The sequence below is a fragment of the Penicillium mononematosum genome (assembly GCF_028829835.1).
Source record: "Penicillium mononematosum strain IBT 11891 chromosome Unknown utg000005l:1.0-9366267.0:1.0-9372171.0, whole genome shotgun sequence".
Taxonomy (NCBI): domain Eukaryota; kingdom Fungi; phylum Ascomycota; class Eurotiomycetes; order Eurotiales; family Aspergillaceae; genus Penicillium; species Penicillium mononematosum.
Window position 1 is genome coordinate 4,927,493 of NW_026643275.1, and position 12,852 is coordinate 4,940,344.

The window sequence follows — 12,852 nt, forward strand, 5'->3', positions numbered from 1 at the left end:
TGTTGTTGGTGGTTAGTGTGGATGGAATACAGAAAAAAAAGGAAAAGTCGGAACTGATCCTACCTGAGATGTTGAAAAAAGTGGGTGTGTGCCCTAGGAAGAATTACGCACTCTGATTGGTTCGCAGTATCAAGCGAGCTCGCTGCCTCAGGCTTCAATGTGCTACATTTATATCCGGATTTCTAGTCGGCCCGGTGGGCGGTGAAGCTCTTAGCTCCGCTCAGTATTTAAATTTTTCGTTTGCCCAACTGAATTCCTTCCGACATTGCAGTTGATCTTCCCAGCCTTGAGCAGCTTAGGAGTTTGGACCTCAAAACGGTTCCAAATAACCTCTAGTGGTTATCATTGTCATTGGCTCTAAGGGCCACACCTTATTCCCCGGAAGTTACAGGCGCGTTCGTCGCGATGGGTCGCACCAAAGAAGATGCCTCGATTGGCATCATTGGTATGGGCGACATGGGCAAGATGTATGCCCAACGCCTGAGCGATGCAGGATGGAGGTAATTAGACCCTTCTTCGACAACACAGTCCCGATATGCCTCAAATGGTAAGCTTTTCTCCCATGCTTCTTTCTCTGCCCATCCCCCTCGAATGATGACATGAGTGCATTTGGCTCGAGTATGGTTTGGCTGGCGCTGTTACACCATTCTGGTTGATGGCTAACCAGCCGGCTGTCGGTGATGTTACACCCACGCTACCTTAATTTTTATTTGTCTGATACTGTTCAAACCTCACTTTATACACCTTCACTTTGCTGTTTGAAAACATACACTAACAAGTGAAAAGATTTTACAGATTCCCATTGGGCCTCATAATAACTAATCCCTTAGACCTGACATAACTAACTTTGCATTTTGACATCAAGGATAAACGCGTGTGATAGACCTGAGAATTTTGAATCTTTAAAACAAGAGTTCGCTTCTCAAGTACGTCCCCCGGCTGGGATCATGCCACTCAAAGCTCAAGAAGCTCATTGTATATATAGAAAGGAGTCACCATATTCCCCAATGGACATCTCGTGTCAAGAATTAGCGATTACATTCTGTACAGTGTAGAGGCTGGAGTCATCGATAAGGTCGTGGCACAGTACGGGTTATGTATGTGTCGAACCAGAGCCCTGGTGCTTCTAACCCAAATACATTCTGACTCGGATTCAAGCAACCAAGGTCGGTGCCATCGTCGGTGGTCAAACGTCCTGCAAAGCTCCAGAGCTCGCCGCATTCGAAAAACACCTGCCCCCCGATGTAGAGATTGTATCTTGCCATTCACTACACGGCCCCAAAGTGAATCCGCAAGGTCAGCCTCTGGTATGGCCAACCTCGCGCCTTATACCCTCTCGACCATGCATTAGTAACAGTGATCTAGGTTTTCATCCAACACAGAGCCTCTGACGAAAGCCTCAACTTCGTCGAATCCATCCTCTCCTCGTTCGGCTCCAAACATGTCTATCTCACTGGCGAGATGCACGACCGCATCACCGCGGATACACAGGCTGTCACCCATGCTGCTTTCCTGAGCATGGGAACCGCATGGCAGGCCAACAATCAGTTCCCCTGGGAGCATGGACGATGGGTGGGCGGTATCGAGAATGTCAAGATCAATATCACCTTGCGCATCTACTCGAACAAATGGCACGTCTACGCCGGTCTCGCCATCCTCAACCCAGCGGCGAAGCAGCAGATTCGCCAGTACGCCGAGTCGGTCACTGACTTGTACAAACTGATGATTGGAGGACAGAGGGAGGAGCTCAAGCGTCGGGTGAAGGCTGCAGGTGCATCAGTTTTCAGACCTGGCTCCGAAGGACAAGACCTGTTGTTGAAGGACGAGGTACTGGATCGGTTCTCTCTGTCCAATCGGCCGCGTGAGAAGGCACCACCGAACAGCCATCTCAGTCTGCTTGCTATTGTTGACTGCTGGTCGAAACTCGGGATTGTCCCTTATGATCATATGATCTGTTCCACACCGGTATGTATCCAGTCATGGAGAGGATATTGCCAGATTGTGGTTATATTAACATCCTACAGCTTTTCCGTCTCTGGTTGGGTGTGACCGAATACTTGTTCCGCAACCAGGACCTCCTCGATGAGGCACTGGACACCGCAATTGATGACAAGACCTTCCGCTCGGATGATTTGGAATTCACGTTTGCTGCAAGGGTATGTTTTGGACAGTGTCCCCGGCGCCTGTAGGCGTCTAAGATTTGCGGTTAATGCTAACATGATGCTTTCACCAGGCATGGTCTGATTGTGTTTCTTTCGGCGACTTTGAGTCCTACCGTCACCGGTTTGAGCGGATTGCGGAGTACTTCGCACCGCGTTTCCCCGAAGCTGCCACGCTTGGCAATGAGATGATGAAGACCATACTGGAGAAGACCACCTCCAATAACTAATGAACTGGTAACGGTATAAAATACCGACATGTAGGTATTCCTGTGGGTGCATTTTTATCAGTACGAGCAAGACTAGGAGGGAAGGTCGAGATACCAAGTAGTTTTAACAGAATGTATGATCCTGGGATTATATTGTAAATTAAATCAAAATCGGTTGAATGATCACTATTCTCCAATAAAAAAAACAACCCCCTCAGTAGAAACACTTTGCTCTTTCATGGCATGGTGTCGCAGCCTGACTCCAGGGCTGGAGCGATAAGATTCCTTAGTCAGCAGTTTGTTTCTCCAGATCTGGTTGAGCCGAGCAACTCGTAGTGGGACAACAAGAGCAGTTCGACGATCTCTGCTCTGTTCAAGTTAGCATCCGATCGCCCTTCATACAGGTGGACATGGCCACTATTTCCCTTTGATAATCAAGCGACCTGTGACTGCGCCCCTCCCTTACGCTTCCCCATACTGCCCTTGCTCCGCTCCACTCGACCCTCCCGCTAAAACAAGCGACCTCAATGCGGCCCATCCGATACTCAGAACACTTGCGATAGGTGATAGCGAAGCCACCAAGGCTAGATGGAGCTCTATGGCTTCCGGGCACAACTCAGCATACTCCGCGTCGACTCAGCATCGTGCTCTGGGTGATGGACGCTCCTCGCTCAGCCACGATGGCGGCTCCGCCGATGGCAGCTGGCAGGATAGTATCCCACGGATTGGGAGGAACAGGCGGTCCGAGTCTGGAGGGAGCAACAACATGGGCGGACGGGGAGGATCATTAACGCCTTCGTTAGCACCCTCCATTGGTGGACCAGGTAGCTTTAGTGCGGAGCTCAAGAGCACGACTTCGCGCAGCGTGACGCCCCGGGCGGATGGCCAATACAACAGACGTGCCAGCAGATCGATCGGCGAGGAGGATTTTCACACAACCGAGGAGCGACAGGCTTTCCTTCGAGACAGGATCGCGAAGGAAATCAAAATCAAGAGCGGAACCGAGAATATGCTGGAGGCACTACTAGCAAAACCACCGAAACAAACCAAAGAGCAACGTCTCAAGGTCGAGTCAGAATTGACCTCATCGAACCGCAAACTGGTCGAATTGCAGCATGAGCTGGAAGAAGAAATATTACGTGCGCAGGCGCCGGCATCGACTCCTCCACGCAGCAGCCGCCTTTCGAGCCTTTTCCGTGCCAGCCCCATGCGCTCACCATCTCGGAACAAGGATGCCGTCGGATCGGTCAACGGCGATGGGGAAGAAGGCGGTGACGGTGACGTGGAGTCGCCAACCTATGTCCTCTCAGAAACACTGCAGGCTTTGGAGATAGAGGGGATGTCCCTTGATTTCTATGTTGAGCGCGCCAACAGCCTGGTTGAACTGTTCAAACGACATCCCACGCTGAAGTACGACCTCGCGTGGCCTGTTTTTGGCCTACGGGTTCAGGTCATGCTTTTGAGTGACAGTAAAGAGGTGGTCGCTGCGGGTTATCGACTAACACGCTATGCCATCGCCGATCGCAAATCCCTACAAACCATCCGAGCACTCCATACCGATGAGCTTGTGATACTGTCACTGGTTAAAGAAACTAAAGCAAGCATTGAGAGGGAACAGGCATTGAAGTTTGTGAGAGGCTTCCTGGATGTCAAAGATGGTGTCCGAGAGATATCGCGCGCCGTTGTGCGGACCATCGTTGCTGTTGCTGAACATCATGAAGATCGTCTTCGGAACATTTCAATTATGACCGTGGCTGAGATGTTGGTCAAAGACCCCGAACTGGTTGCTTCTGCCGGTGGTTTTGCTGCCCTGCACGATGCGCTTGCAGAAGGGACGTTCGGCGCCTCGGAATCTCTGATATCAAGTTTTCTACATGTTGTGGACACTCCCCGTAGTCGAAAGTTTCTCCAAGGGTCCGAACTTGAAGCCGTTCTTACGCCTTTCACGGATTCACTATCCGACACACTACGCAATGGGCGATTAAAGTCTGCAGCGCGAGCAATTTCTGCGATGCTAAAGACTTGGCCTGGGCTGGTTATTCTTGCAAGACATGACTCACAACCGTTGCGTTCTCTCCTTGATTCGCTCCATTACAATGACCCCATAGCCCGAGACCTGATTATGGAGCTATTATTCGACGCTCTGCGAATAAAACCTCCCTCCTGGTCGTCATCTTTCCTTGCGGGCAGACGGCTCACAACTTATGGCAGAGTCTCGAATCTTCGCTCTGACCTTGAAACATCGAGAGCCAGCCGTGCTTTCAACGACACTAATAGCAACAGATTCGATCTGACTGCTCATTTCTCTACCCTCATATTGGCAGGTTTGGTCGAGGCAGGGCTCCCGAAGGTATGCTCACTTTGTTTTTCTAGGCTTGGCTTAAAGCAAGAGCTGACAAAATGAAGGTTCTCTCCGACGTTATCGAGGACGAAACGGATCTCTCTCTCAGGCGTAAAGCAACTCTGCTATTAACGGAGGTTCTGAAGCTCGCTCATCATTCCTTACCCCAAGCCGTCAGCGCAAAACTTCAAGTGCTTCCACACCTAATACCATCTGCAGTCGACTTTGAAACTGAGAATCACGACCTTTCAACTGCAACTATCTTCCAAATCGATAGTATCAATCGGACATTGGCGCGTTCCGTTGGATATCCCAGTGGACAGGGTCGATATAACATGGAGACTGATTTATCGGTTTCTCTGCTTCCTGTTGAGCAAGGGAAAGACAAGATGAGTCCTTCCATGGACGAGACCCAGTTCCGCAATGCCATCCTAGAGACTCATGTCCTGAACACCGTCAACTTCAATAAGTGGAAATGGGACATCATCCACCGCCTAGTGGAGGGTCCCCTCACAAATCCAAAAAGAATGGACGAGGCAATCAAAGGCTCCAAATTCATGAAACGTCTCATTGGGTTTTACCGGCCTTTCAAGTATCGCTTCTCCATGGTTCCAAACACAAAGGCAAATCAGCGGTATGTCCGAACCGGTTGTGTCCTCATGCGCACTCTTGTTACGACACCCGAGGGTACCAAATATTTGGCCGAGAACAAATTCCTTCGCCAGGTTGCAGAATGTCTGGCCCAGCTGGACCGCATGAGTGGGCTAACGTCTGCGTCCCCGCTCTTCTCCAAGGATCAAATGGCCAATACTCTAAGTGGAGGCTACTTTGCTATGCTAGGATCATTGAGTGGCGACGTCAACGGGCTGCTCATGATGGAACGATGGCATATGCTTAACATGTTTTACCACATCATTGAGCTGCGAGATCGGAATGATCTCATTCAGACTTTGTTAGGAAACATGGATTACAGCCGCGAAAGTCATCTCCGGGTCATGCTTTCCAAGGCCCTGACAATTGGCTCCAAGGAAATCCGGATCTTTGCAACCAGACTCCTACGCAAATATGCCGTTGGGGATGTAGCACTTTCGCCTCACGTGGCGATTGGCAATGCGGAATGGGTGGTCAAGCTTCTTGTCACCCAATTGTACGATCCCGAGGTCACGGTCTGCCAGGTTGCTGTGAAAATCCTGGAAGAGGCATGCAATCAACGAGATTATCTCGAGTTCGTGGTCAAATGTCGACCCTCCCTAGATCATCTGGGTGAAATCGGTGCACCACTACTTCTCCGATTCTTGTCGACTTCCGTGGGATACCACTATCTGGATGGTCTTGATTATATCACCCAAGAGATGGATGACTGGTTCCTTGGCCGGAACGATAGCTATGTCGGTCTTGTTGAGGCTGCTCTTTCCCGAGCTTACGTTGAGCAACCGCGACGTGGCAGCCTTGTCCCCGAGGATCTGGTGGACCTCCAGGATATTGGGTTGGTACCACCGCATTTCTACCGAGAACTTGCACGAACAGCCGAGGGGTGTAAGCTGCTGGAGCAGTCGGGTCATTTCAATGAATTCGCTTGGACGATTCGTGATTTCAAGCTGGACGAAGAAGACAACGAAATGCTTCTCAAAGCTAAAGGATGTCTCTGGGCTGTCGGTAATATCGGCTCAATGGAGCTTGGTGCACCATTCTTAGATGCTGAGATTATCCAACGGATCGTGGAGATAGCAACAAGTGCAGGAGTACTCACTATGCGGGGCACTGCTTTCTTCGTTTTGGGCTTGATTTCTCGCAGTCGACACGGACTCCAAGTTTTGCAGAGTTTGGGCTGGGATTCCGGTGTTGACCAAAAGGGAGATTCACTCGGACTTTGTCTCCCTACCGATTTCCGAAAGTTGTTCTTGGTGAGTAACTTACGTCCCTTCGCCTTCGTCTAATTATGCTCATCCATCTAGATTTCCTTCCCTGGCTTTGATTTTAGATCGAAGCGAACTCCCAAGGAGAAACTCAAGGAAGCCACCACGGACTCCGATCCTGGCAACCAACGGATCTTGAAGTTGATCGTCGATATGGGCAACACGGTACTCTCCAAACGAGCCGCTTCTGATCTTCACATGTAAGGCTCGCAGTTTTCCTTCTGTGACATCTCACATTTGCTCACAATTCTCACAGCCTAAAAACCAAACAACCCGAGCGATTCCACCAAGCCCATCTCTTCCGCAAGACCCTATGCATCCTGGAGAGTCATCATTACAGACTTCCATCTCGACGTTTCGCCCTGGACTTATTTGACAAGTGTGTCATGCGACGAATTGTCCTCGACGAAGATTCCGACTCGGAATCGGACTCATCAACTACTTCCCAGTCAGAATAAACTCCCTGATCATTTCCTTTTGAACTTTCCTGTCCTGCCAATATACCCTGGAAGACGGCTGATTGGGTGTTTGGCTTTTTGTACTCCGAGCGACGATTTACGCATGTCCAATCTATGACTTCTAAAAATACTCAAATGTCTCAACTTAGTCCGAGTAATAGCATTGTATATGGATCTGTTGTCGAGTAAGACTCTAAACGAGCCCAGATGATGTCCACACGCAGTTCTCCGGGTTATCCTGCATGGCATGCTCAATAGCACTCGGAAAGAACATTGTCACAGTTGTAATGAGTAGCCACCATGTTACCCTCTTCGCAACAGTTCTTAAAGCAGTCGTTCATCGCATGGTCCGACCTCCAACATTTGATGTCGTGGTAGTACTGATAACCGCATTTTTCACCGCAGGAATGTGTTGGGGCTTCCGGTGAGAGATAGGAAGCAGTCGAGCAGAAGTAGCACTTCGTGTCAGCCACTGCGCCCAGGAAAAAGAGCGAGAGAAGGCTGACTTGACGCATCAACATATTGGCGGGAAATTTGAGTCTTTGCAGACAGTCGAAGTATAGAATTGTCAATACTCTGGACTGATCGAACTTCGAATTTGAGATTGATACCTGATAGTACAGAATAGGGTCCTTGTGGTTATAGGGGTAGATATTCAAGATCCTCTCGACAACTTTCAAGCCTCAAGTGGATGTGTACAAGCTGGAATTTACAGACAAGTTAGACGACTTGTCTGGTCCTTTTAAGGGCCCGCTTTACGGGGTTTTCCTCTTGAGTTCTCGTGTTCTGCCGTTGATCTACATGGCCTATCATACCGCTAGTTCTATTTTAGGGCAAGAATTGTCTCTCTTTTCATTGGCAGCATATATTGTACATGCGTATTTACTTTTTATATTGAATTCGGCCAAGGCACCCGTGGACGGCCGAGAATATATTGCCAACCTCAAGGGAAAGACTGTGGAGGTTATTGAGGACAAGAAAGACCCCAGTTGCATTCTAATTGTATCTGTTGAGATTTCTGAAATGGACTCTGACATGGAAGGGATCGACATTGCCCAAGCTCGCTTCTATTGAGTCTTGTCAGACACGCACTGCTCACGACCAAATATTCACTACGCAAGGGTCTGTGGATATAAAAGACTTGCGTAACGCCTAGGTGCCAAACGGAAGTCCTCATCTGACTCGTCTAGGCATGGAATGTCGCTTGGACCTTTAATGATCTACATGGACTTTACGAACACGAAGATGGACATGACTGCAGGTCGCTTCGCATCGGTAGGACACTCCTCCAACCCCACATTCAGTTCACCTCAAGAGGCGAAAAATTTCAGACTAGTCACGCTATTCACACCCTTCCGGAGGCTGAGACTGCGGGTGGATGTTTTACTTACTCACAGTAACTCCATTTGGCACGGCAGCCCTAGAAAATACAGATGGTGATAGCTACTCCCAGGCCACCAGTGATGATTGGGTTGTCCAGCAAATTGTACAGGTCAATTCAGTCAGGGACATTCTATATTCGTTTGGGAAAACACGAGTTCTAAGAAAACACACGGTGGCAAGGTTCCACAACATTGATGCTTTGATTTGTCTTGTATGGAGCAACTGTTCACCACGGTTAGCTCTTTGTCCATCGTGGCCTATAATGTAGGGCTGCACATGAATAGGAATGAATGGTCTATTTTTTCACTTTTGTATCTTCGTGGGGTTATTTGCCCCCTTTTTCAAGCCTTCTGTGTCATGATATTTCGTTGCGATACATTTCGGGGAGTGATATAACACCCTTGAAAGTTTGGCTAGTATCAGGGAACTGCCTGCAGCACTGTTTAACCTGTCCACAAGATGCAGTAGACCTGTCGAGGTGGCTATATTGTCTCTATTATGATATGTAGGTCCCGATGGCCGTCGCTTTATAAGGGCGCATGTCACCCGTCCACGGGCGGGTGCCCGGGCGGGCGGGACCCGACGGGGTGATTACTTAATAATCACATTCACCCCATGGCTGGAGCTCTATGCCTTCATGAACCTATCTCCTTCTAAGGTTCAGGTATGAGCCACCGAATAGGGGCTGTCAAATCTCGATCTGGGTGCAAAACCTGCAAGTAAGACTTCCCGCTGTCATTTTCAGAGTCTAGCTCTGACCGCCCACCAGAATCCGCAGAGTCAAATGTGACGAGGAGAAACCAAGTTGCCTTCGCTGCTCTACCACAGGACGGAAATGTGGATATGAGGACAGAGGGGCATCTCCATGGGCTGCCTCTCCATTTGCTTTAGCACCAGGCCACGCACTGTCGTCTCAAAATGCAGGACGACGAGAACGTCGCGCATTTGAATACTACTTCCGACATGTGTCCCAGCATCTCGCAGGTGGAATGAACGTAGATTTCTGGACAGGGTTGTTCCGCAGATCTGCCGCAGTGAGCCCGCTGTGTGGGATGCAATGATTGCGATTAGCACATTGTACGAAAATCCGACACAGTGCGTGGACTTTCATTTTTTGAGAGATCGCCGAAATAAAGCGTGGCTGCTTAGCAATGCCCAACAGGATGCATTGACATGGTATTCACGATCAATATCTAGCGTTTCTTCGCAGATTCAGCGGGGTAGTGCAGATCCATACATTGCACTCATCAGCTGCGCACTATTTATCTGCGTGGAGACGATCCAAGGACATATGGAACAGGCCTTGGAGCTCTACCGACAGGGTATCGCTTTGATACTTGATCTCCGTGCCCAAGTCGGCCATGGAGGAGTATCTAGCAGTAAGGCTGTTCTGTTGGAACGTAGCATTGTGCCCTTATTTCTACGACTGGGCACAAGTTCCCTGACCATTTCGGGGACTCGGTTTCCTATTGAAGTTTTCGGATTTGTAGACACAGATACGAGCGTTGGCTTCACATCTGTCGATTCCGCAAGAACCATTATGTCCGCCCTAGCCGCGGAAGTGATCCTCTTTGAGCGCGAGGCGAACTTACACCTTCGGGCAGTTGGTAGCGAGTCCGCTGTAAGCCCAGAAATGGTCGCAAAAAAAGAAGCACTCCGAACCCGTCTCACTGAGTGGCATCGGGCATACACCAATCTTTGTCAAAGCAGCAGCTTCATACCCACTGTCCCCATATACCCAGAGCCCATCCTGCTCACATATCATGCTGCTGCTTTGGTTTATGTGACAGGATGCTTAAGGCAACAGGAAACCGTTTTCGATGTCCATTTCGCAGACTTTGTTACTATCGTCGAGCAGTCTAGATTGATTCTCGACGCCTCAGCCGGTTCAAACGGGGCCCAGCCTCCATTCACCTTTGAGATGGGTGTGGGTGTCCCTCTCGCCATGACTGTGTTGAGATGTCGTGACCCAAACTTGCGTCGAAGGGCCTTGGATCTATTGCGGCTAGCGCCTCCAATACAAGGATTTTTCAAATGCGCCCCCGTGGCTCTTTTGTCAGAAGCGTTGATGAAGCTGGAGGAGGGCTATGGCCTTGCTCTGACGCAAGAGAATACAGCATCGCTTTCTCATAAAGTTCTCGACAACAAACCTGTAATGACACTTGAGGCAAGCGGGTCACAAGCAGCAGCACTTATCCCTGAAGAGGCTCGTATACATGACTATAGTATCTTCAGGCCGAATGAGTGGCAACCTCCATGGATCACCGAGGAAGATATTGCACCGTTTCCACATGGTCCGAACCAACTATATCTGGGATTTTCAAGAAACCAGTATGACAAGGAAAGCAGCACTTGGCAGCCGATCTTTCAATGCATACCGTTAGAGGCCAGCTTATGAATGATCTGTCACGTCTCTCATGTCTCGTGATTATGTGTATAATATCTGCGAATTTCACCATCGATGTCTCTCCATAATAAGAGGAGAATCGTTAGAACAGATTCAATTTACTCTTTACCAAGGATGACTTTTTCAATTAGCTGTCTTAGAATAGTAGGTGAATATGCAAAGAGCCCTCTCAATGTACTGTCGGCCATGGAAATAGTTGCCCTATGGCCCCACCTACCTCACCGCCTGTCTATTTATACCGCCTACCTAAAACGCGTAGTATAGACGCTAAAATAGCACGCGAAACTGCCTTTTCGTCAAAAACTCGGGATTTATCTCTTTATACAGCTTCGAAGCTACTTTTTACTTTCTATACCCCTTCTACCACATCTCCCTCAATATGGCGCGGTCCAAAGAGCTCACACCTGCTATACGTGAGCGTATATGCGAACTCCATGCCATTGGGTGGGGGTATAAGCGCATTCATACCCGCTATCCCGACATTGCGCTCTCTACAATCCGATACACCGTGAAAAAGGAGAAAGAGCGACGAGATGGCGTGTCAAAGCCGCGATCTGGCAGGCCGAAAAAGCCTACCGAAGCTGATAAAGACCGGATCTTGAATGCTACCCACAAAGACTAGCGCATTGTTCGCCGATGCCCCGCCTTTTTGATAACGGCTGTAGAGTGGAACCCCCTCTTAACGATGATACTCCGAGATGTATCGAGTTTCATTTGATACGAAGCTCTTGCATTATTTATCTTCAATATGTCCGAACGATTGAAGCTTGACCTGGATCTCATTGTGCTAAACTGTACTTTGGCCACTGTTCAAGACGTTGTTCAATGTGACATTGGCGTCAAAGACGAGAAAGTTCACTCAATTGTCCCGCAAGGATCGTTGGCTGGCTTGAAGGCCAAAAAAACATTGATGCAAAGGGAGCACTGGTTACGGTTAGTCTCTTTCCCACCTCTGTCACGAGTAAACTATCGCCATGTGCTGACCTTCCCCAAGCCAGGAGGAATCGATGCCCATGTTCACCTTCAGGAGCCGCCTCTATTTGGACTTGGCTCCACTGCAGACAGCTTTGAGTCCGGTTAGTCTCCCAGACTGCAGAGCTGGCAATTAACCCGTTCATTAATCCTCCTAGGCACCCGCGCCGCGATTGCGGGAGGTACAACCACCATTGTAGCCTTTGCAACCTCAGCGGAAGCATGAAGACAGTGTTCTCTCGACACTAGGTTGCGCTCACGAACGTGCCCACAGCCAATGCTACAGCGACTACTCGTTCCATCTCATCGTCTCCAACCCATGCACAAAGACGCTTGCGTAATTTCCAGCCTTCCGAGAAATGGGCATCTCGTCCGTCAAGATATACATGACCTACGAAGCTTTGCACCTCAACGACGAGCAATTCTTGGATGTCTTGTTTCAATCCCGTCTAAACAAGGTCACGACTCTGGTGCACGCCGAGAATGACTCTATGATTGCGTGGATGACCAAGGAACTGCACGAGCGCCAACTATATGCACCGAAGTACCATACGGCTTCTCACCCGTCTATCGCCGAGATTGAGGCAAGCTACCGTGCGATCTGTCTCGCTGAGTTTATTGATACTCCCATCTTAATCGTGCATGTCTCTAATCCTCGAGCCGTCGATAACATTCGACAAGCCCAGGCAAAGGGGCTTCCAATTTACGCCGAGACATGTCCTCAATATCTGTTCCTCAGCAGCGAGAACCTGGATCGACCTGGGCTCGAGGGTGCAAAATATGTTTGAAGTCCGCCGCTGCGCAACAACGACCATGAGGCTATCTGGGCCGGTCTTGAGGACGGAACATTTACCATCCTCTCGTCCGACCATAGCCCATTTAAATTCAACGACTCGTTGCCTATAAAGACATCAATATTCATGTATCCTTATTTCTAGTATATAATTTGTTCGAATCCCTTAACAGAGCGTCGTTATCATACCATGGCCTACATATGTAGTTCATGG

General features: G+C 49.3%; 5 protein-coding genes across 5 annotated transcripts; all 5 read left to right on the forward strand.

The window, feature by feature from the left end:
• Positions 1-405: 405 nt before the first annotated feature.
• On the forward strand, positions 406-2,389 carry N7519_010030 (prephenate dehydrogenase (NADP(+)); the record flags this gene model as incomplete). Its single annotated transcript, XM_057296803.1, has 7 exons — positions 406-500; positions 866-926; positions 986-1,097; positions 1,159-1,307; positions 1,366-1,965; positions 2,025-2,156; positions 2,234-2,389. 7 exons carry the CDS (start codon positions 406-408, stop codon positions 2,387-2,389), a joined length of 1,305 nt encoding a protein of 434 aa, XP_057144685.1.
• A 577-nt stretch (positions 2,390-2,966) lies between these two features.
• On the forward strand, positions 2,967-7,083 carry N7519_010031 (putative cytosolic regulator Pianissimo; the record flags this gene model as incomplete). Its single annotated transcript, XM_057296804.1, has 4 exons — positions 2,967-4,718; positions 4,775-6,613; positions 6,665-6,825; positions 6,882-7,083. The coding sequence occupies 4 exons, from the start codon at positions 2,967-2,969 to the stop codon at positions 7,081-7,083; spliced, it is 3,954 nt and encodes a 1,317-aa protein (XP_057144686.1).
• Positions 7,084-9,757: 2,674 nt separating this feature from the next.
• N7519_010032 (uncharacterized protein) lies at positions 9,758-10,864 on the forward strand (the record flags this gene model as incomplete). The annotated part of the gene is made up of 1 exon (XM_057296805.1): positions 9,758-10,864. One exon carries the CDS (start codon positions 9,758-9,760, stop codon positions 10,862-10,864), a length of 1,107 nt encoding a protein of 368 aa, XP_057144687.1.
• Positions 10,865-11,252: 388 nt separating this feature from the next.
• On the forward strand, positions 11,253-11,495 carry N7519_010033 (uncharacterized protein; the record flags this gene model as incomplete). The annotated part of the gene is made up of 1 exon (XM_057296806.1): positions 11,253-11,495. The coding sequence occupies one exon, from the start codon at positions 11,253-11,255 to the stop codon at positions 11,493-11,495; it is 243 nt and encodes an 80-aa protein (XP_057144688.1).
• Positions 11,496-11,621: 126 nt separating this feature from the next.
• Positions 11,622-12,633, forward strand: N7519_010034 (uncharacterized protein; the record flags this gene model as incomplete). The annotated part of the gene is made up of 4 exons (XM_057296807.1): positions 11,622-11,949; positions 12,004-12,041; positions 12,095-12,140; positions 12,194-12,633. The coding sequence occupies 4 exons, from the start codon at positions 11,622-11,624 to the stop codon at positions 12,631-12,633; spliced, it is 852 nt and encodes a 283-aa protein (XP_057144689.1).
• Between the last annotated feature and the right edge of the window lie 219 nt (positions 12,634-12,852).